We start from the raw sequence: 21,464 nt of genomic DNA, 5'->3' as shown, positions 1-21,464 counted from the left end.
CTTTCGGCATTAACGAAGGAGCACTAAAGGTTTCTATTTCTACTTCTTCTAGACTTAACTACTTTTAAACATATGGCACAACATGAACATACATATTTGAAATTAAAAAATATATCTACATATACATATCGTATGCTTAATTCACAAAGGCCCTAACCAACATATTTAAAATATTGCAGACATATTTTTTCACCTTCACTATATGTGTACTGCGGTTTTAACACTTTCAAATTTTTCCTAGAAGTGGAATTTAGTATATAATTTCAAAATTTTCGAAAAAGCCAGTTTCGAAAATTCGAATGGTTTAGGCCTTTGTGAATTAAGCTAACGATAAATTTATGTATATACAATCAATATAAACTACGCTACACAGAAAGAAACACATATGTTACCGACGAAAAAAATTAATTAATTTGGGCCGCCCTAATTTCAGTTTTTACCATCACCGCAGATTAGAAGATCGCTAGCACTGAGTATGTACAAACAAATATATATACCTACAGACACATGATGTAGATATGCAAACCACCCTCTATTGCACTAATTCAAGGACTTCAATAAACAACATGATAGTTGATATCAAGCTGCATTCGCAGTTTGAGCCAAAAATTAAAAAAAAGAAAAAAAAATGTAATGAGAATTAAAAGTACAACATATACATATCTATAGAGATATGCATATAAAGTCAAAAAACGGAAAAAATATACCTGATAAATATGTAACGTTCATCCACTGCTACTTAGAAATAGCAAAGTTCAGTGAATTGAAGATCCAGCAACTAAAGAAGGAGTTGGAGAGCCGTGGATTGAATACAAGCGGCGTTAAACTCGAACTTCAGGCACGGCTACGAGAGGCAATGGAAACAGAAGGAATTGAAGTGGACGAATATGTCTTTTATCCTGATGGGGACGAGACAACAGCAAAATTTGAAGAGAAAAATGAAACACCGCAGACAATGGCCAACACAGACCTGAACATGATGTTGGCTGCAATATCGGCACAAATGTCCGAAATGTCATCACAAATATCTACCAACATGTCGTCACAATTGGCATCCCAACTGGAATCGCAAAAGACAGAAATAACATTTCAACTGTCATCACAGATGTAATCCCAAGAGACACGTATAACATCAAAAATTGAAGCACAAGAAACGCGTATGTCAGAAATGTTGTCACAAATGTCATCTCAACTGGCTTATCAAGAGACATGCATAACATCCAAGATGGAAAAGCAACTAGAATCACAGGAGAACCGTATAAGAGCGAAGATTGAATCACAGGAGACACGTATCTCAGAAATGTCGTCAGAAATAACATCTAAAATTGAAGCACAAGAGGCACGTATATCAGAAATGTCGACACAAATTTCAGCACAGGTATCATCGCAGATCTCTGCACAACTAGAATCGCGTATGGAAGAGAAACTAACGCAGTTTCAGGAAGGGTTCAGTGGTCGACAAGATAAAATGGAGGCCGAGATAGATGCTTTGAAAGATCGGATTCAGGAGTTACAATTGAACCGTCCAATCACTTCAACGTCTACTCTGAAGGTAAAATCCCCAACGTTTGATGGTTCTGTTCGATTCCAGGTATTTAAGCTCCAATTTGAGAAGACGTCGGCAGCGAACAACTGGAATGCTGAAGATAAAGTTGCAGCTCTGTTCGTGGCATTGAAAGGGCCAGCGACCGAAATCCTACAGACGATTCCCGAAGGAGAGCGGAACAACTATGAAGTATTGATGGCCGCTGTCGAGAGACGGTATGGAAGCGAGCATAGGAAACAGATATTCCAAATTGAGTTGCAAAACCGTCACCAAAGAGCGAATGAGACTTTGCAGGAGTTTGCCTCGGATGTTGAAAGGTTGGCTCATCTCGCAAATGCGGACGCATCCGTGGAATACACCGAGAGGGTAAAAATCCATAGTTTTATAAATGGCATACGGGACGTGGAAACGAAGCGAGCTACATACGCAAACCCAAAGCTGACATTTGCTGAAACGGTATCACATGCATTGACTCAGGAAACGGCCTCACTATTGAGTAAACCAGCATACAAAGCTCATCGTGTGGAAGTGGAAATACCAGATTGGGTAGACACAATTTTGGAAGCACTGAAGGGATCACAACAGAAAAATGTCGGAGTTATTAAATGTTTCAAGTGCGGCAAGCCAGGTCATATTGCACGACATTGCAGCACCGGGGTCAATAGCTCCAACAATGTGGGTGGCCGTAAACGCAGAGCTGAAGGAGATGAGAAAATCTCCAAGTCCACTCAATCGTTAAACTAAAGCGAGTCAGCCGCAAGGGGCGACAGCTGGCTCCCTCAATTGAATGCCCCATAATCTCTATCTCACAAATTGGAAGCAGGTCAAACAATCTTACTGTCGGATGCCATGTGGATGGAAAGGGACGTTTACTGACTGTAGATATGGGTGCATCCCGTTCCATTATTCGAGCGAGTTTAGTCAACAAGAAAATAAGACCATTGCATAGAGCAAGATTGCGTACAGCCACTGGAGAAGACAGCACGGTTCTAGGAGAAGTATCATGTGAAGTCGAAATTGGGAACGTCACGGTAGTACACAATTTTATAGTGACAGAGATTGTTGATGAAATCATAATTGGAGTGGACTTCTTAATCGACCAGGGCATCAAGATCGACATGCAAAGCAAGATGATGCGATATAAGAACATGGATGTACCACTTAATTTCGGCTACAAGAGAGGCTACAGCAGTAAACGAGTGCTGGTGGAAGAGAGTCAGCAAATACCACCAAAATCCGAAGCAGTAATCTGGGCAAAGGTTGACGGAGATTATGTGGCAAACAAATTGTGGGTTGTCGAAGCAGCAAACAAATCAGCACTGGACATACTTGTCACCGTGGTGTGATGGTAGCGTGCTCCGCCTATCACACCGTATGCCCTGGGTTCAACTCCCGGGCAAAGCAACATCAAAATTTTAGAAATAAGATTTTTCAATTAGAAGAAAATTTTTCTAAGCGGGGTCGCCCCTCGGCAGTGTCTGGCAAGCGCTCCGATTGTATTTCTGCCATGAAAAGCTCTCAGTGAAAACTCATCTGCCTTGCAGATGCCGTTCGGAGTCGGCATAAAACATGTAGGTCCCGTCCGGCCAATTTGTAGGGAAAAATCAAGAGGAGCACGACGCAAATTGGAAGAGAAGCTCGGCCTTAGATCTCTTCGGAGGTTATCGCGCCTTACATTTATTTATTTATTTTTATTAAAAAAAAAAAATATAGTTACTTGTTAAATAAAATATAGACATATATAGTCATATATATCTGAACTAAGAGGAAGTCAATTACAGCAAGTAAATCAACACTCAGCAAATCTTGGGGCACTTCATAAGTAAATTTGTAAACAACTTATTGAAGTAGTAAGATTTCCAAACCTGTAATAAACATGTGAACCTACCACCGCAACTAAAAATAATCGATACAAATGAAAATACACAGAGCTTAATAATCATCACTGTGGAGGCTAGTAAACACACGACAGTGGACCCAACTGTCACTGGTTGTCCACGAATTGGAGAGCTGAAATTTAGAATTAAAAGTATCATAACCTGGCGTGTGGAGTAACTTATATACTCCGCCATAATCAGCTGGTTGGGAAACAGCATCAGAGCACAAAAAAAAAAAAAAAATAAACAACATTGAATTTGCATTCTAATATACTTAATAGACATGCATATGAAAATGAATATTGTCTTTATACTAACATGTAGGTACCTACATATGTACATTTGTTAACTTCTTTATTGTTTAGAGTTTTTTATGCTAGAAATAGTAATAACATGGACTAATATACATATACATATAAAGAAATTAGCCGATTTTACGGTAAAATCACGCCAGATTTGGTATTCCTACCTAAGTATAAAGACTAGCAATTTGCATATTTTGAGGACAGTTGTTCAAGTGAAGAAAAATAAATAAAATAGTTTTTAATCGATTCAGTCGGTACGGATTTCTAACAAAAGTTTTGTGTTTTATTTTCTATGACAATTGAGTTGCGCAGACCGCAACCTACAAATAATCACATCAGAAAAAACTGCAAAGAATATTAAAGACTACCCAGGACATTAAACTAATAAGCCACACCTCGTACAGTCACTCATCTTCACATACACATATATACATACAACTACATGGATTGAAAATCACCCCGCCGATACCTACAAATTGGGATGTTATTGGAGCTTCCCATCCCTAATACATACCCTAAAGCAAGCACACGTTTATTAACATTATAAACAGGTGTGGTATACCTTAACTTACAACACAGGTTTCCTAAACAAACACACTGTGCTATGCAAAAGACATATCATACACACACGCGTATACGCAAACATAATGTGTACCTACACACCCCTTTACACCCTTATTTGAATTTTCCTAAAAATTAAACCAAAAATGTTTTGCCGACGGGGTTTATCACATGCACACTAATTCTAAATTCATTTTAAATTTACACAAATTTCACTTAAAAAAATTTATACTTGCCCAATCTCAACGTTGGCACGGCATTGTCCTTCAGGCTATTATATCCCACTGCATTGGGAAGAAAGTGTGCGCACTGTAACTTCCCGACTTTGTGAAGTCCTGAATACTCAGGTTCTCCTTCCATTTAGAAGAGAGCTAAGGATTCGATGGAACGGAGAAAAATTATATATTTGCTTTCGAACGAGAGTTGTTACCGAACCCGATAACCCCACACTTCCGGAAAGCAGGCATTATTTTAATTGATTATTTAATTTTATTTTTATTATTTATTGAATATGGTTTTGAAAAAAACCTGTTTTTTGTTTTTATGCAAACAATTTTGTGAATTAATCGCCGAATTATTTCGCAAAATATCAAAAAGCTTCCTATCACGCCAAAATCTTTTTGATATTGAAGTTTTTGCCCCATTTTGGCGCAATTGCACGAGAAGATTAACTGTAATTTTGTCTCCTTTTGCTGTAACAGTTAAATCCCTTGCCGCCACCTTGCGCAATCTTCTCACTCAAAAACTTTTTTCTTTATGATGTAAACAAAACACATATACATTTATACATAATTGGATTGATTTTATAAACACAAATCCAATATATGTTTAACAAATATATCAGTTTTGTTAAATTCTTTATCACAAATAACACTTTTCCTTATCACAGAACACACACAATTTCTTTAACAACTTTTCCAATTGGAGCAGACAACCACACATACTTTCTTGACAACACAATGGGCAGCGATTTAGTTTAGCACCCCCCGAGTTCGGGGTTAAACTTGGTGTCAAATGAAAGAGGGAGTTCTCCCGATCACAAATATATATAACTTAAAGTGCGCAGACTTATAGTTTACGAGTTATTTGATGTTAAAGTTTGCAAATTTAGCAAATTTCTATAGCACTCTCACAATTTACACATCTTTCAAAACCTTTATGCTCATAAATATCTATATAAATTGGCAACGATACACTTAAATTTCATTTTAGTATATTTCACATATAATTCTTGCATTGTTTTTACTTAATTTAAATGTTTTTATTAAATAAATCGCACTTTTGTAGCAACATTCACATTTATTTATGTATGTATATATTTTATCGATGACATTACAAAGCTGTGCTGCCACATCAACAAAGAAAAAACAAATATAAATATTAACGTGCCACCTTTCAGTTAATAAAGAAAAAGGAAAATATATATTTTTAATACTATGCGGAAGGACATCACCGTGGCGGTAACCACGGTTATACCACACAGCCGGACTTGGCATGGCGTAGCCCAGGGTTATTTTAAATAAGCGCGGCCGAAGGCCGCCTACGCCTAAGGCCGCCTACGCCGAAAGGTGTTCTACGCAGAATTACTGTGCATGGCGCAGCCGGTGTTGGATCGGCTAACATAACAATAAACATAAGAGTTATAAGGTAATATGCGGAAGGACATCACCGTGGCGGTAGCCACGGTTATACCACACACCCGGACTTGGCATGGCGTAGCCCAGGGTTATTTTAAATAAGCACGGCCGAAGGCCGCCTACGCGGAAAGGTGTTCTACGTAGAATTACTGTGCATGGCGCAGCCGGTGTTGGATCGGCTAACATAACAATAAACATAGGAGTTATAAGGTAATATGTGGAAGAACATCACCGTGGCGGTAGCCACGGTTATACCACACACCCGGACTTGGCATGGCGTAGCCCAGGGTTATTTTAAATAAGCGCGGCCGTAGGCCGCCTACGCGGAAATGTGTTCTACGCAGAATTACTGTGCATGGCGCAGCCGGTGTTGGATCGGCTAACATAACAATAAACATAAGTGTTATAAGGTAATATCAGCTCGTTCACGAATGCAAAAGAGAGCTTTTTCAAATTTTTGGTAAATAAAAACTAGAAAAGTTAAAGATGTATATACATCAGATGAAAGATATTTTTATAAGTTATTTTTCGATTCTGCACTTGTTCCGTTTTTTAGATGTGGCAGCACAGCTTTGTAATGTCATCAATAAAATATATATATACATAAATGTGAATGTTGCTACAAAAGCGCGATTGATTTAATAAAAACTTTTATATTAAGTAAAAACAATGCAAGAATTATATGTGAAATATACTAAAATGAAATTTAAGTGTATCGTTGCCATTTATATAGATATTTATGTGCATAAAGGTTTTGAAAGATGTGTAAATTGTAAGTGAAAGTGCTATAGAAATTTGCTAAATTTGCAAACTTTAACATCAAATAACTCGTAAACTATAAGTCTGCGCACTTTAAGTTAACCCCGAACTCGGGGGGTGCTATCTATCCTCTTTGCTTTTACCTTTAAATATAGCAACTAATGCTTTCAAATGAATTCCGATGATGCTTAATACAAAATTAATGCAAATAAAAGGCCCATAACCTGTTGGGAGATATTGAATAAAACACGTGTGTATTCTTCGGCGATTTATTATTAAGGGCAGAGTACAAAATTTATTTTAATGACATTACAAGATAGAGATGAGCATGTGACAGTGTTGTGCAAACCTATCTCTAGCAGATATAGACGAGTGACAGTGTTGCGTAAACTAAACTAACTTCAACAATTACTGATACTTAGCATAGACTTGACTGGACTTCAGAAATGTCACTTACAGTTCTGTTAAATGAGCATTGCATGTTACTGATTACCCAAAACTTAGCAACACTTAACTTGGCTTAGAAGTCTGTTGAATTTTGATTTTCTATGTAAGTTATAAGTGACGCCATTTGTTTGTTTGCATTTCATTTTGATATTTTCTCATACAAATTGACATTTATTGATTATGATGCCACATTGTATGCGCTAATACTAGGTTCAAACACACACCAAATTGGCAATTTATACTCTTTGGGCAATTTATTACGCAATTTGTCATATAATAAATTGTAATAATAAATTGCCAATTTAAAAAAAATTGCGTAATAAATTGTTTCAACCTGCAAATGCAACATTGTAAAGTGTGTTTATTGAGTATATTTAAACGTCACTTACGCATGGCTGAACTATATGGTTGGCTCATTTCATCAGCTGATTTTATGTCTTTCATTTCACTGGAGTAGGGACTGTCAAAAGAAGATGGCAAAATCAAAATGAAAACAAAACACTGAACACATTTTCTTACAACACACAAAAATTTCAAAGTTTTATGTTTTCATTCCATTCTATTCACCTAATACCAAAACGCACATTTTGACAGTCTGAACAAAGATGTGTTGTTACTGTAGAGATGAGCCAACCAGCTATCAAATTACTATTGTGTAAGCTAAATAGAGTTGTATGAACACCACTCAATTTAAATCGAAATAGCCTCAATTTATTTTTCTGTTTGAACATAGTATAATTGGAGTATAATCGTGGCTAAGTTGCCAAGTTTACGCCAAGTCAAGTCAAGTCTATGCTAAGTATCAGTAATGGACCCTTAACGATCAGCGCCTCGTACAAACTTTCTATCACAAACTTAAGGCGGTGACACAATGACATTTTTCATATAGATGCGTTTAACACAAGCTTATGCATTCCAATAAAATCGCCACAATTAACCAAGATGTTGCGTTTGTAAATATGAAGGAACTTCAGACTGGGCAACTGAAGTTTATTACGCCTTGCGCATTCACATACAAAATTTCGCGAAGCACTGTTGTAAACATTCTCCCTAAATAACAAAAAGTACTTTTTTACTTTGCTAACATATTATTGGGGTTCGTATTCGATTGTTATATTGCAGTTTTTAATTGTGAAAAATGTTAGAAAATTTACCAACCAGTGGGAAAAATAATTTCACTTGGAAGGAGTGCCAACACCCTTAAGCCCCCATTACTGATACTTAGCATAGACTTGACTTGACTTGGCGTAAACTTGGCAACTTAGCCACGATTATACTCCACTTGGCGCATAAAATCTGGCATCATAATCAGCGTTGAAATTTATTTTTTAATAAATGTCAATTTGTATGACAAAATGTCAAAATGAAATGGAAACAAACAAATGGCATTTCAAAATGTAAACGTCACTTAGAACTTACATAGAAAATCAAAATTCAACAGACTTCTAAGTCAAGTTAAGTTTTGAGTAATCAGTAACATGCAATGTTCATTTAACAGAACTGTAAGTGACAGTTCGCAAGCCAAGTCAAGTCTATGCTAAGTATCAGTAATGAAGCCTTTAGCCAAAGCAAATGTCAAATTCTTCTTCTTATGGAGCTATTATAGCCCCGACACATAAGCACTTTTCCATATAGATGAGTTTAACACAAGCTTATGCATTATGACCCTACAAGACGGAGGTAACTAGTTCACCCACACATCAAAGCTTTTTTCGCTCTCCCCTAACCCATCGACGTTTCTTGCTGTCATCGAAATGACAGCGTCATCTTAATACCACCATTTATTAATTATTCCGGGAAACATTTTAAAATGATGAAAAACTATAATTGTGGTAAATAAACTAAAAAACTAAAAAAGTGCTTGTGCTACGGGCTTTTAGGTGTGACGTGTGTTAGCTGTTTAGGCACTTCTAAATTAACCTGGCGCATTAACTAGAGGCAGCCAAGTCCTCTTGCCACGAATTGGAATTGGAAGATTCGATTTCCAAAACTAAAAAAGGTAACGTTTTCAAGACAGTGCACAACCTAAATAAAGGTGGTATCAAAAGACGCGTGTCGAGATCCGTTTTTAGAATCTGAAAGTTGTATAGAATCGACGGGATGGCCTAGAAGGTTTCAGGTGGTCATACTAAATCGCTCCTGGGGAGGGTCCTTATCGCTACAACCAAAGCAACATTATTTACTCTCTGCTTTTCATTCATACGTATGTGTATTTTTAAATAATAAAAAAATGTTATATTATTCTAATATGTTCAGCTCAGGATATGCCAAAACAACAAGAAACCTACAATTAAATGCAGATTCACGTGTCATTTGTCAAGGATTTACCGGTAAACAAGGTACTTTCCACAACCAACATGCTTTGGAATACGGTACAAAATTGGTTGGATGTATTTTCCCAAAAAATGGTGGAGCTACGCATCTTGGTTTGCCAGTATTTGCTTCGGTAATTTATATTGATTTGTATTGATTAAAAATTGCAATAGTATATAATGTAATGTGAATTAAAATTGAATAGGTAGCCGAAGCAAAAAATGCAACTGATCCGCATGCAACTGTTGTTTATGTGCCGCCACCGGAAGCTGCTGCTGCTATCATAGCAGTATTACAAGCACGACATTTCTTTGATTGGTTGCATAATCGAAATTGTGCCCTAACATGATATGGTTCGCGTTAAGCACGCTATGTTAAAGCAAAATAAATCTCGTCTAGTCAGGCCCAATTGTCCAGGATCATCGCACCAGAAAGGGTAAGTAAATTGCCTACCATATTAAATATATAAACAACATGTATGAATTTGTTAGTGAAAGGGACGAAACAAATTAAATGCTGACCAAACAGTTTCTGTTGAATACCCAGAAACCGGGGCACCCCAACAGACATCTGATTGACGAACCAGCACCGCCTAGGGGCCTAAGGAGTCATCTCCGTAAGCATTTTGAGGAAATACGGCACCTGAGAACCCAGCCGTATGAAGCGAATAAACACAAGCAGGTCCTTGGTGAACTCCATAGACAGGCGTCGGACCTTTATGTCGGGAATTGCCCGGTGAATCCAGTACTTGAAGAAAAATATCCAGAACTCGCGGAAGAGGAACGCATACTCCCCAGGGAAACGCGTGTCACTCTTGCTCAACTTCGTTCTGGATACTGTAACAGGTTAAACTCTTACCTATCCAGAATCAACCCCGACATACAAAATGTATGCCCCGCTTGCAATGTGTCCCCACATAACACCAACCATCTCTTTAATTGTAATGGGGAACCAACGCCTCTAACACCCCTTTCCTTATGGTCCACCCCTGTTGAAACGGCAAGTTTCCTTGGACTCCCGTTAGAGGATACTGATGACAATTTGTGATCGGTCGCGGCTATTAGGTGGGGCGAGCATTGCTACAACAACAACAACAACATGAATTTGTTAGTGATAATTTGTCATGCTTTTGTTGATAATCAACTGAAGAGGGAAAATACCAAAGAGTTCGAAGTTAATGTAAATACCAATTGATTTCCTTAAATAGCGTTTGGAGAACAAAACCCATATGTATGTATGCATACAACTGCATAGAAAGGGAGGGATTAATTAATTATGATCAGTAGATTTATAGGATTTTTATTATTTTCCCTGCGTCGCCGTTGCCATTACATTGCGTTAAAAGAGGACATCAACACCTTAACCAGTTAAAATTTTAGTAAATTTTGCTCTTTTCATTACTGATTCAAAACGTGGGAAGTTATATATGTAGCATTCCATGGAGAATGGTAAATTTTAGCAGACTTTCGCATTGCGGTCATTATTAACATTCAATCCCTAGAAGGTTCAATGTAGTCATATCAATAGGTCCGGAGATGGTCGGGTTAGTACCTCAATGGTGCTTGTTACCGGAAAGTATATAGATAATTTATTGAGGATTGCACAGTGACTTGCACATCTCCTTCACAGCACCTCATCGTAGCCGACTTCTTTGATGAACCCTAGCAGAGTTCTTGGCTTGAGGGAATTAATGTGGGAATGCACTGGCAATGGTGAGCCCATAAACTTAGCCCTACGTTTTGAGATTGCTTCGTATTCTTGGAGGATATGGTCCGCCGTCTGCTGATCGATCACAAAATCGGCATGTGTTATTAGTATGCCCACTTTCTGCATACAGCTGCTCAGTCTATAATGCCCTGTAAGAAAGCTCTTGGGATTCTTCGGTGATCTTTCGATAGGTCAATTATTGCCCTGTAGCGACTTGTGCTTTAACTTCCTAACAGTAACTTAGATTGTCTCAAACCTGGCGTATTGCTCCAGTGTTCTTCTCTCCCCCCCCCCCCCCCCCCCCCCTTCTCCTAATAAATGCCCCTGTGAGCCAACTGACAGGAACGGCTCGGGATCGACGGGTCATGCAGTTCCTGCCTCTCTTTCCGGGTTGTCCGCCTGCTCTTGTTGTAGCAGTGCTTCGCCCCATCCAATAGGTGCGACAGATCACAAATTGTCATCAATGTCCTCTAACGGGAGTCCAAGGAAACAGAAAGTTTCAACAGGGGTGGACCATAATGAGAGGAGTGTTAGAGGCGTTGATTCCACAATACAGCTAACGAGATGGTTAGTGTCTTGTGGGGACACATTATAAGAAGGACATATGTTTTGTATGTCGGGGTTGATTCTGGATAGGTAAGAGTTTAACCTGTTACAGTATCCAGATCGAAGTTGGGCTAGAGTGACACCCGTTTCCTTAGGGAGGGTGCGTTCCTACTCTGCCAATTTTTTTTCTTTGAGTACAGGATTCACCGGGCAATTCCTGGCATAGAGGTCGGACGCATGTTTGTGGAGTTCACTCAGGACCTGCTTGTGTTTTTCAGCTTCATACGGCTGTGTTCTCAGGTGCCGTATTTTCTCATAATGTAATGAGGCGTGAACAACAAGAAGCCACAAAAGATTTGTAAAAGTTACGAGGACGTCGGGTTTTGGGATCAAGCCCAGAGCAACCTCTCCGATGCAACCATCCCTTGCACGTGACACACTGACAAGGGTATGACCGTCCTAAAAAGATCCTTTTCCGGCAAACGCAGCAAAACCATTTCTCATGACCGGGGTCAGGAGAAGGACACGGATTGGGTTCGATACCTTCCCGGAGGAGGAGAGTATGGCGCAGACCCGCTACATGGATCTGCTGGGAGGAAGATAATTTGTGGGAGGGACGCAACAAATTAAACACTAGAGTCCGCCTGCTCATTACCCTGTACTCCCCTGTGGCCTGGGACCCAGTGCAACAGTACTACGTTGTGCACCCAAGGACCAGAGCTGACTTTGTTTCGAACGCCACAATTGCCTTTAGTGGGGCCTGACTGTCTGACTGAGTATGGCAATTGTTTCATTGGAGTATCAGCGCTGAAGGTTCAGCTTAGCGCACCAACATATGGCGAATACTTCCGCTTGAAAGCTGCTCGTATGTGCTTTTAGAGGTACTGATATTTTGGCTCTGGGTCCGGAGACTCTGGCTTCAATCCCCTCTGGCGTCTTCGAACCAAAGCCGTAGAGAGAAAATCCGGGCCCGGGACTAAAAAAATTTACGGGCCCCCTATAAAAAATCCACTAATACATTTGATTAGCGTGAATTAATGGCGGTTCATTCATAAATCATTATTGATGGATTACATCAAAAAAAATTTCTGCCACATCAACTAAATGGTTTTTGGCTAAGAGCTGACAATAAAATTAACACAGAATATTTACTATTTGTTTTATTTTATTGTAATGTAGAAATAAAATTCTCTTTTAACAGCCACATATTATTTCAAATAATCTTTTCTAGTTATTTGGTAACATTTTCATACATTTCTGATAAATTTAATGATGATTATAAATTTTAATTATTCAATATAGAATGTTCGGATATCAAAGAGTGGCATACTTGCTTTTTTCGCTGCAAATTTTTTTATAATAATGTCAAAATTTAACTGTCCTAAAACTCGCTCTTTATATGAACACGATCTATGAAAGTCTTTCATTCTTGAAAGGACGCTGAAGGAACTTCTGCACTAGATACAGTGACAGGTAAAGTGCAAAAGGTACGTAAACAAATACAAAAGTTGGGGGAAAATTGTATACATATTTTGAAAATAGACGGCATTTAGCAATTCCAATGGTGACAGACCTTTATCAAAATTTGCTTCGTAAATGTGTTTCAAGTGAACTATTTCACATTCTAAGCTTTGAGAAATATCCGACTTGTATTTTTCGACAAATTTTGCTGCGCTCGCCCGAACCGTAGTTTCATCCATGTCTTAAATTGCCACAAAAAGGAAAATTTTCGTTCAAATTTCTCATTGGTTCCATTCGTTCAGTAATGCTAGTGATTACCGAATCAACGATCACCAAGAATGTATTGTTTTTGAAATCAGACTCTGAATCATCCGTAATCATCTCATTTAAATTATCTTCAGAACGCCTTTTGGGTTTTCTCTTTCGAATGTCCGGAAACTTTGGCGAGATGTTCAATTGAATAGCAACTGTTTTGCATTCGTTTAAAATTGTTTCCCATTGGTTCCTGATCAACTTCAAATCAGCTAATAAGGCATCTAGATGTCGGACCTCAACATCTGTGGTGGCGTCTCTCGCTTGGAGGACCACGCTTCTTTCATTAATGGTAGGGTTTTGAACCAAATTGAGGACAGCAAGATACATTCGAACTTGTTGATGTACTTGAGAATGCCGGTAACATCGCCGTATGCTTGCGCAGTCAAATTTGGCTTTTGGCTGAAAGACTATGAAGAGAGCTAGGTACATTTTCTTTGAGGATGTCACATCGTTGTGGAGTGCTGCCGAAGAAAATAATTGCAGCCGTACAACATTGTGCAGCATCAACACCACATAAATTGATAGCGTTTTCTTTTCTGAAATAAATTGTTGCCTAAGTAAATGGTAATACTCTACCCCATCGGGTTAGGGGGTCAGAATATACCCGCGGTAGGTATGCCTGTCGTATGCGTAAGAGGGGACTAAAATATCAGATTCCAGGGGCTGCGCAACCCTGCAGGTTGCCAGCGCAATATATAGCTTCCCCAAACCTAATTGTCAACCTCACCTATCCGCGGCGAATCCTGTTTCACTAACAGACGAGGCTCTGGCGACCCCAAGCTCCTCATGGAACTTGGGATGGGGAGGGAGGGGATGGCCTGAAGGTTTAATGTGGTCACATAAATCGTTCTCGAGATGGTCGGGCTAGCACCTTAATGGTGCTGTGGTACCGGAGTGTACCGGATCTGTATCCGGCAAAGGACCATCACATCGATAATACTCCTCAAAGCCTTCGGCGAGCAACCTTATCGCTACAACAATAACAACAACAATTGAGTTACTCCTACCCCAGAAAATGGTCAACATTTATAGTGCATACAAGGAACATTTGAACTCACCAAATTCACTCATATTAACAGAGTATATGTGGAACTTAAGAGCGAATTGAGAGTTTCACAAAGTTGCACTGCCACACCGCCATTTTATACAGGGTAAAAGTGTAACGCTTTTGCGTTGCGAGGAGGCAAGAATTTTCACAAAAGAACGAAATACCCCGTAAAGGCGTTGCCTGTTTTTTAGAATAGAACAACAACGCTTGCGTAACACTTTATCCAGAAAAGAAAACGCTATCATAGCTGCGGGTTGCACAAGGCGAGTAATCAGCATTCGAGTTTTTGTCGAGAATGTGACGTAGTGCTCCGTTGTAAGCTCCTTTCATATTGGCGCGGTTATCGTACCCTTGTGCACGACAATCTTCAATCATGTATGGCAAATTAGATCATCGATTTTCTGAGCAGTTTTTTGGTTACAATTCACGAAAGCCAAAATCTGTTCTGGAATTGTAAATTGAAATGGAGTGAGCGCAAAATGAACGTTGTCAACGTGACTAGCATCAAGCATAGCATCAACGATAATAGCAAAATACTTAGCTTTCTTGCCTTGATCTAATATAGTTTCCCTCACATGCTTTGCACAAATTTCTATAAACTCGTTCTGAATGTCTGGGGAAAGATAGTGAACTTGTAAACGTTTGTGCTGCTATTGTGAAATCCTAACTTTCTCCAAATGATCTCTAAGTATCGGATCATAATGGCTTATGAGATCTTAGATGCCCAAAAAATGTCCATCCTTTCGCTTTTTGAAAAAAAAAATAGTGTCCAAAATTCTATATAAAATTTCTTTCCACTTTTGAGTTTCAGTGATTAGCTGTTCATTGATAAGTGTATCAATTGTAGCCTCCTTTCGAATTAGGTTTTGTAAAGATCGCCATTGAATATAACATTTAATGTGATCTTCAGTATTTTCGTGTGATGGCAGTTTAGCGTATAGCTCCTTCCATACCTGGAATTTCGAATATTCGCCAGGACAACAAATTTTAGGTCGATTTAAAATATTGGTGCTTAACAGACGACATGGTAGGCAATAAAAAGCATTGCTACTGGCACTCCACACCAACCAGTGACGCTCCACTTTCTCTCCATTTGGCAAGATTCTGTTTAACAACGAGGTAGGAAATGCCTCGTCATGACAATTACGTGGAAAAATAACAGGGCACTTTTGATGACCTCGACGAATTATTTCGTTGACTTCTTCAGATCGCAAAAACTCATTATTCACGGTACCGATATCGAAGTCGTTTAAATAATCTAGACTTTGATACAGAGTTGGTGGTATTGTTGGAAGGCTTTTTGAAGATGAACCTTCATCAGTATTACCACGAAAACTTTACGATTTCGGATTCATGTAAACATATATTTTTGTTTGATGTTTTTATTGTCTCCTCTCTGTTCGAGGGACCAGGTAAAAAATCATTATCAATATTCGTTGCTTTTGAAATTGGGCTTAAAATTTCCCCATGGAACAACTAAAGACTCTTCTGAATTAAAAAAAATTTCTTAGTACCTCTAAATCGCGGGCCCCCCGAGTAATACCGGGCTCCCTAAGAAATATCGTGCCCTGCGCTTGCCAGGCTAAGGCTCCAGCTATTAGGAGTGATAAAGCTGTCCGATCTAGAAGCAGCAAGTGGCTTAAGTCCTAGGAAGCTTCTAGTATTTGTCAAGAGGACGGAGTTTTTTTATAACCTAGGTCCTGGTTCTTGATACGGTTTTCAGCTTGGTCGTTAAAACAAACTTCTGGTAACACTACGGACTCATTCAGTCTATGTGAGATCCTCATGAACCGGCCACTTCAACCTAACCTATATTTTGTGTTTTGGTTTTTACTTTAGAATCTACCGGTTAAGTAAGCGATGTCAGCTAACTAAGCGCCTTCAAATGTAGATCCATAAGGAACATGAGGTCGCCAGAGCCTCGGCTGTTAAAGAAACAGGATTCGCCACGGGTAGGTGACGTTGATAATTGGGTTGGAGAGGCTATATATTACGCTGGCAACCCATTGCGCTACAAAACCTCTTGAATCAATTTGGTATTTTAGCGTCCTCTTACGACAGGCATAGCTACCACGGGTATACTCTAAGCCCACTAACTCGCTGGAGCCATGAGAAGCGTGAGTGCACTTTGGGTGTCGCAAGCCAAGTTCCGTCGTGCCTGGTGTTGTTGGGTGAGCGGCCAGCAAGGCAGCAGGGTACACATGCACCATTCAGGAGGATACCCTGGGATTCAAGGGGTTGTGTAGCGCAATATATAGCTTCTCCAACCCAATTGTCAACCTCACCTTCGAGCGGCGAATCCCGTTTCACTAACAGACGAGGCTCTGGCGACCCCAAGCTCCTCATGGAACTTGCGGGTGGGGAGGGAGGGATGGCCTGAAGGTTTAATATGGCCATATAAATCGTTCCCGAGATGGTCGGGCCAGCAGCTTAATGGTGCTGTGTTACCGGAGCGTATCGGATCTGTATCCGACAAAGGACCATCACATCGATAACACTCCCCAAAGCCTTCGGGGAGTAACTAATCGCTACAACAACAACAACAGGAGGATACCCTCGCTGAGCCCAGAAAATCTGGGAAAATTAGATGTACTACTCAGATCCAGCAAACGAGTATGTTCTGTACTGGCATATGATAAACTTGCAGACAACCAAACGTTTACTTTCCTGTCCAAAAGGGAATTGGTGCTCGGCACTGCTGCTGAAGAAGAATAGACGTAGTCATATCAATTCGTTCCCGGGTTACTCGGGGAAAGCAGTTTTAGCAGTACTTTGCCGTTTCAATTTGCACATCCATTCAAAGAACTTCGCATAATGGATTAAACAGTCATCTGCATTTATTCGTTTTTTGTTTTTGTAGCACGCCTAATTTACTATCTATTACCCCAACATCTGTTCAATTATCCCTTGTTATAATCTTCGGGTACCCCCGCTACCGGAAGATGCCTTGGCATGGTGGAGGTTCACTTGAATTTACTTTACAGGTCCTGATTCTTGTTATCTGAAATCCCCTTGAGTACCTTGTATTTATTAAGCACTTCCGGTTATATTAAAAACTTATTATATATCCTTACTGATATTCGTTTCTTTTTCACTCTAGGTAATTCGATTTGACGATGTGGGCATAGCAATATTCCAGCTGTGGCTCTAAGAAGAACGTACATGTGCTCAAACTACAAGAAAACTGCGACAACTGTCCCTCGGCCTTTTTAGTATCACATATAGAGCCCTACCACGCATATGATGGGAAAGGGTCAAGTTCAAAGTGCTCAACATCACCTGCAAATCGACTTTGATAGCACGAAATGGGGCTGCATATATTCCGGTATTATATCTACAACACTCATATCTATGCAAACTGATACTAACAACACCACCCTCGCAGGAAAAATTGAGCACCATCAGTGTGAGCTTCGAAACTCAAAATGATTTCAGAAAGGGCACGACTATGAATGACTTTATAGTCTTTACATATGTAGTTTGTACATATATATATTGCACATATGTAAGGTTTACTAGAAAATTAAGGAAATTATTTGTAAAAAAACCATTGTATACATAATTTATTCATAATTAAATATTATTTAAACAAAAGGGACGCGTTTCATTCATATAAAAAGCGAATTGACAGAAGGTAACCGGTACGGGTAACCGATAGGCCAGCTACCCGTGTTGTTGTTGCATATGTTTTGGTTAGCGATAACGAAAACATACCTAATGAAGTAACTTAAAAATGTAAATAACATCGAGCGAGAAGGAATGTCGAAAACACAATAGGTAAGAGCGAGAAAGCGAGTCACACGTACACTATTTTTGAGAGAGCGCATGCGTTACCTTTTTCACGACAGCAATGTAAAAGTCATTAAGACGATAATTGGTGACCAAGTTATTGGTAACGATTAAGTAATCGATTAGGTAACGGGTACCTGTCTAGATTGCACGCTTTTTTATGGAGAACGGTAGAATGAGCGACACTGGCGCTATCCTGAGTACTCTCCCAAATTTTGTTACAAGCAAAGCATAGAAGAAGAGAATGTGACATGTGTTTTTGGTTTAAGGGTGTTGACACACTTTGCAAGTGAAATTATTTTTCCTACTGGTTGGTAAATTTTCTAACATTTTTTCGCAAATAAAAACTGTAATATAACAAATGAAATACGACACAAAATATGGTTAGCAAGTATCCTTGTTGTATAGAGGATAATGTTTATACCAGTTGCTTTGCGAAATTTTTTATGTGAATGGGCAAGGCGAAATAAAATTCAATTGCCAAGTCTGAAGATCTTTCACATTTACAAATGCAACATCTTGGTTGATTGTGGCGATATTATTGGAATGCATAAGCTTGTGTTAAGCGCATCAAAAATGTCATTGTGTCACGGCCGTAAGGCTCCATTACTGATACTTAGCATAGACTTGACTTGGCGTAAACTTGGCAACTTAGCCACGATTATACTCCCACTTAGCGCATACAATCTGGCATCATAATCAGGTTTGAAATTTACTTTTAAATAAATGTCAATTTGTATGACAGAATGTCAAAATGACATGGAAACAAGCAAATGGCATCTCAAAATGTAAACGTCACTTAGAACTTACATAGAAAATCAAAATTCAACAGACTTCTAAGTCAAGTGTTGCCAAGTTTTGAGTAATCAGTAACATGCACTGCTCATTTAACAGAACTGTAAGTGACAGCTCTCAAGTCAAGTCAAGTCTATGCTAAGTATCGGTAATGGAGGCTTTAGGGGGACTTGCGCAAATGTGATGTAAACAACTGTGTACGTGTGAGTATTTGTATCCTTCTTTTAACTGCTGGTACCCAATAAACATTTTTGTTGGAAATTGGTTTGAGGTCAAATGGAAATCCAACTCGTTTTCCAAATTCCAATCCAACCCATTCTCAAACAAAACGGCTCATTTTTTATACGTAAATAATCTTAGTTCTCCACTTGAGAAATTCTTTGATATAAATTTGAATTCCAACATCAATCTCCAATTGGATTCAAATGAAAAAGAAGACTTCAGGAATTAAATTTCCCATCCCAATTGAATAACAATAACAGCGTTGTATATAAATCTGGTTTCAGTTTAATAGAATAGACATAAATTAAAATAAATAGTAATTCATTTTACATATTTAATAATAAATTAAAAGTATTTAAAAATTTAAAGTAATTGTAATTCATTAATTAGATTCTTAAAAAATTTTAAAAATTCTTTGCACCAAAGCTGAGATTTTTTTTTTCAAATTTCAATGCACTTTTCACGTGTCAAATATACTGTTTCCACAACTTCGTCAAAGAACATAACTTAAAATAGCCATAACTTTTCGAAAAGATTTAATCAACATCGTAATATCTTGAATTGAAGGGTAACAGTAGTATTAAGGGATATAATGGGAGAAAGAAATCACCAAAAAATTGTGTATCCTGTAAAATACCTAAAAAGTAGGGAAAAACGCCGTTCTTCGCGTACATAACTTCAATTATCTCAGAATTTCTCAAGTTGACCCCCACTTTTTTTTACATTTTTCTATGTTTCTCGGTGCTTTGAGCACGAACAAAAATATCTCAGCTTTGGTGCAAAGAATATTTAAAATTTTGTAAGAATCGACTTCATGAATTACAATTAGTTAAAATTTTTTATGATTATCTTTGAATCATTAAATTAATGCAATAAATCAATATCTTATTTTTATTTAACTTCAGTAGCATTCTTTTTCTTGCTGTATTGAATTTTTACCACCAGTACAACTTTTCTCCAACCTTGAGAAATATGTAGTTCTCAAATGGAAATCCAACTTTTAAAACAATTGGAGATCAAATCGTTTTTCCAAAGTTTGTTTTCAAATTGAGTGCTCTTGGAGGTCAATTTGATATATTATTTAACATTTTCTCAGATGGTATCGCGTTTATTCATTTATGTGTGTGGCAATGCCGGCCAATCATCTGGAAATTTAATTCCTGAAGTCTTCTTTTTCATTTGAATTTAATTGGAGATTGATGTTGGAATTCAAATTTATATCAAAGAATTTCTCAAGTGGAGAACTAAGATTATTTACGTATAAAAAATGAGCCGTTTTGTTTGAGAATGGGTTGGTTCTCCAATGGAGGTACAATGGATATTAAACATTGGAATTTGGAAAATGAGTTGGATTTCCATTTGACCTCAAACCAATTTCCAACAAAAATGTTTATTGGGGCGTTTCTTGTAAGGTAGCTACGATTCACTCATGGCGGAACCATAAAAGGTGGCAGCATGGCGACATACCTACAATGAAACAGCGATAGTCAATTACAAATCAGGCGATCCAATCACTTTGGAATTTTGACGTCTATGCAGAAGATAGCAGACTTATTTTGATTCACAATGTTGAATTCACTCAACAGTTTGGATTTTATTTCAAACTACGGAGTAGAAATATTTTCCGGTACATTTGGTGTTTATTCGTCTACCTGTCAGTACTCTGACATTTTTAAGTATTGGTTAAGAACAAAATGTTTCCTCTTAATATTGGTGTCAAATCTAAAAAATAATTTAAGAAGTCCCTTTCCTTAAAATGTATGGGTAGTTATTTCATTTGACAGTTGGTTCAACTCATTCTGAATGAAAATAAGTGTGATATCTTATCTGTCAACTGCCTAACAGGATGTTCAATATGGCTACTTTTTAGCGTTTTGACAGGGTGTTCAATATGGCGGCGCATAGGGCCGGCTATCTTCAGCGGGTGATAGAAAGAGATACAGAATCAGACAGCGATAGTCAATTACAAATCAGGTGATCCAATCACTTTGGAATTTTGATGTCTATGCAGAAGATATCACACTTACACCCCTATTATGAATTTTCATAAGATAAACGATAAACGCTTGCTAGCGTATCGTAAAAAATCAGCTTTCATATAGCGATTTCCACACGCCCGATAGATGTACTATTGTG

The 21,464-nt window shown here is 38.4% G+C and overlaps 1 protein-coding gene across 9 annotated transcripts in view; it reads left to right on the top strand.

Moving 5' to 3' along the window:
• Nucleotides 1-6,524: 6,524 nt before the first annotated feature.
• LOC137254122 (succinate--CoA ligase [ADP/GDP-forming] subunit alpha, mitochondrial-like) overlaps nt 6,525-21,464 on the top strand; it is a 53,361-nt gene continuing 38,421 nt past the window's right edge. The window contains exons 1-5 of one of the 9 annotated variants that reach the window (XM_067791859.1): nt 8,772-8,812; nt 9,389-9,578; nt 9,651-9,881; nt 13,001-13,185; nt 17,623-18,049. In XM_067791859.1, coding sequence (XP_067647960.1) covers nt 8,787-8,812; nt 9,389-9,578; nt 9,651-9,794 — 360 coding nt within the window. In that variant the 5' untranslated portion in view covers nt 8,772-8,786 and the 3' untranslated portion in view covers nt 9,795-9,881; nt 13,001-13,185; nt 17,623-18,049. The other 8 variants (XM_067791860.1, XM_067791863.1, XM_067791858.1 and 5 more) reach the window with 8 other exon arrangements.

Source organism: Eurosta solidaginis, chromosome 5 (assembly GCF_040869045.1).
Source record: "Eurosta solidaginis isolate ZX-2024a chromosome 5, ASM4086904v1, whole genome shotgun sequence".
In the NCBI taxonomy this organism is placed as follows: domain Eukaryota; kingdom Metazoa; phylum Arthropoda; class Insecta; order Diptera; family Tephritidae; genus Eurosta; species Eurosta solidaginis.
This window is presented reverse-complemented; position numbering and strand designations above follow the sequence as displayed.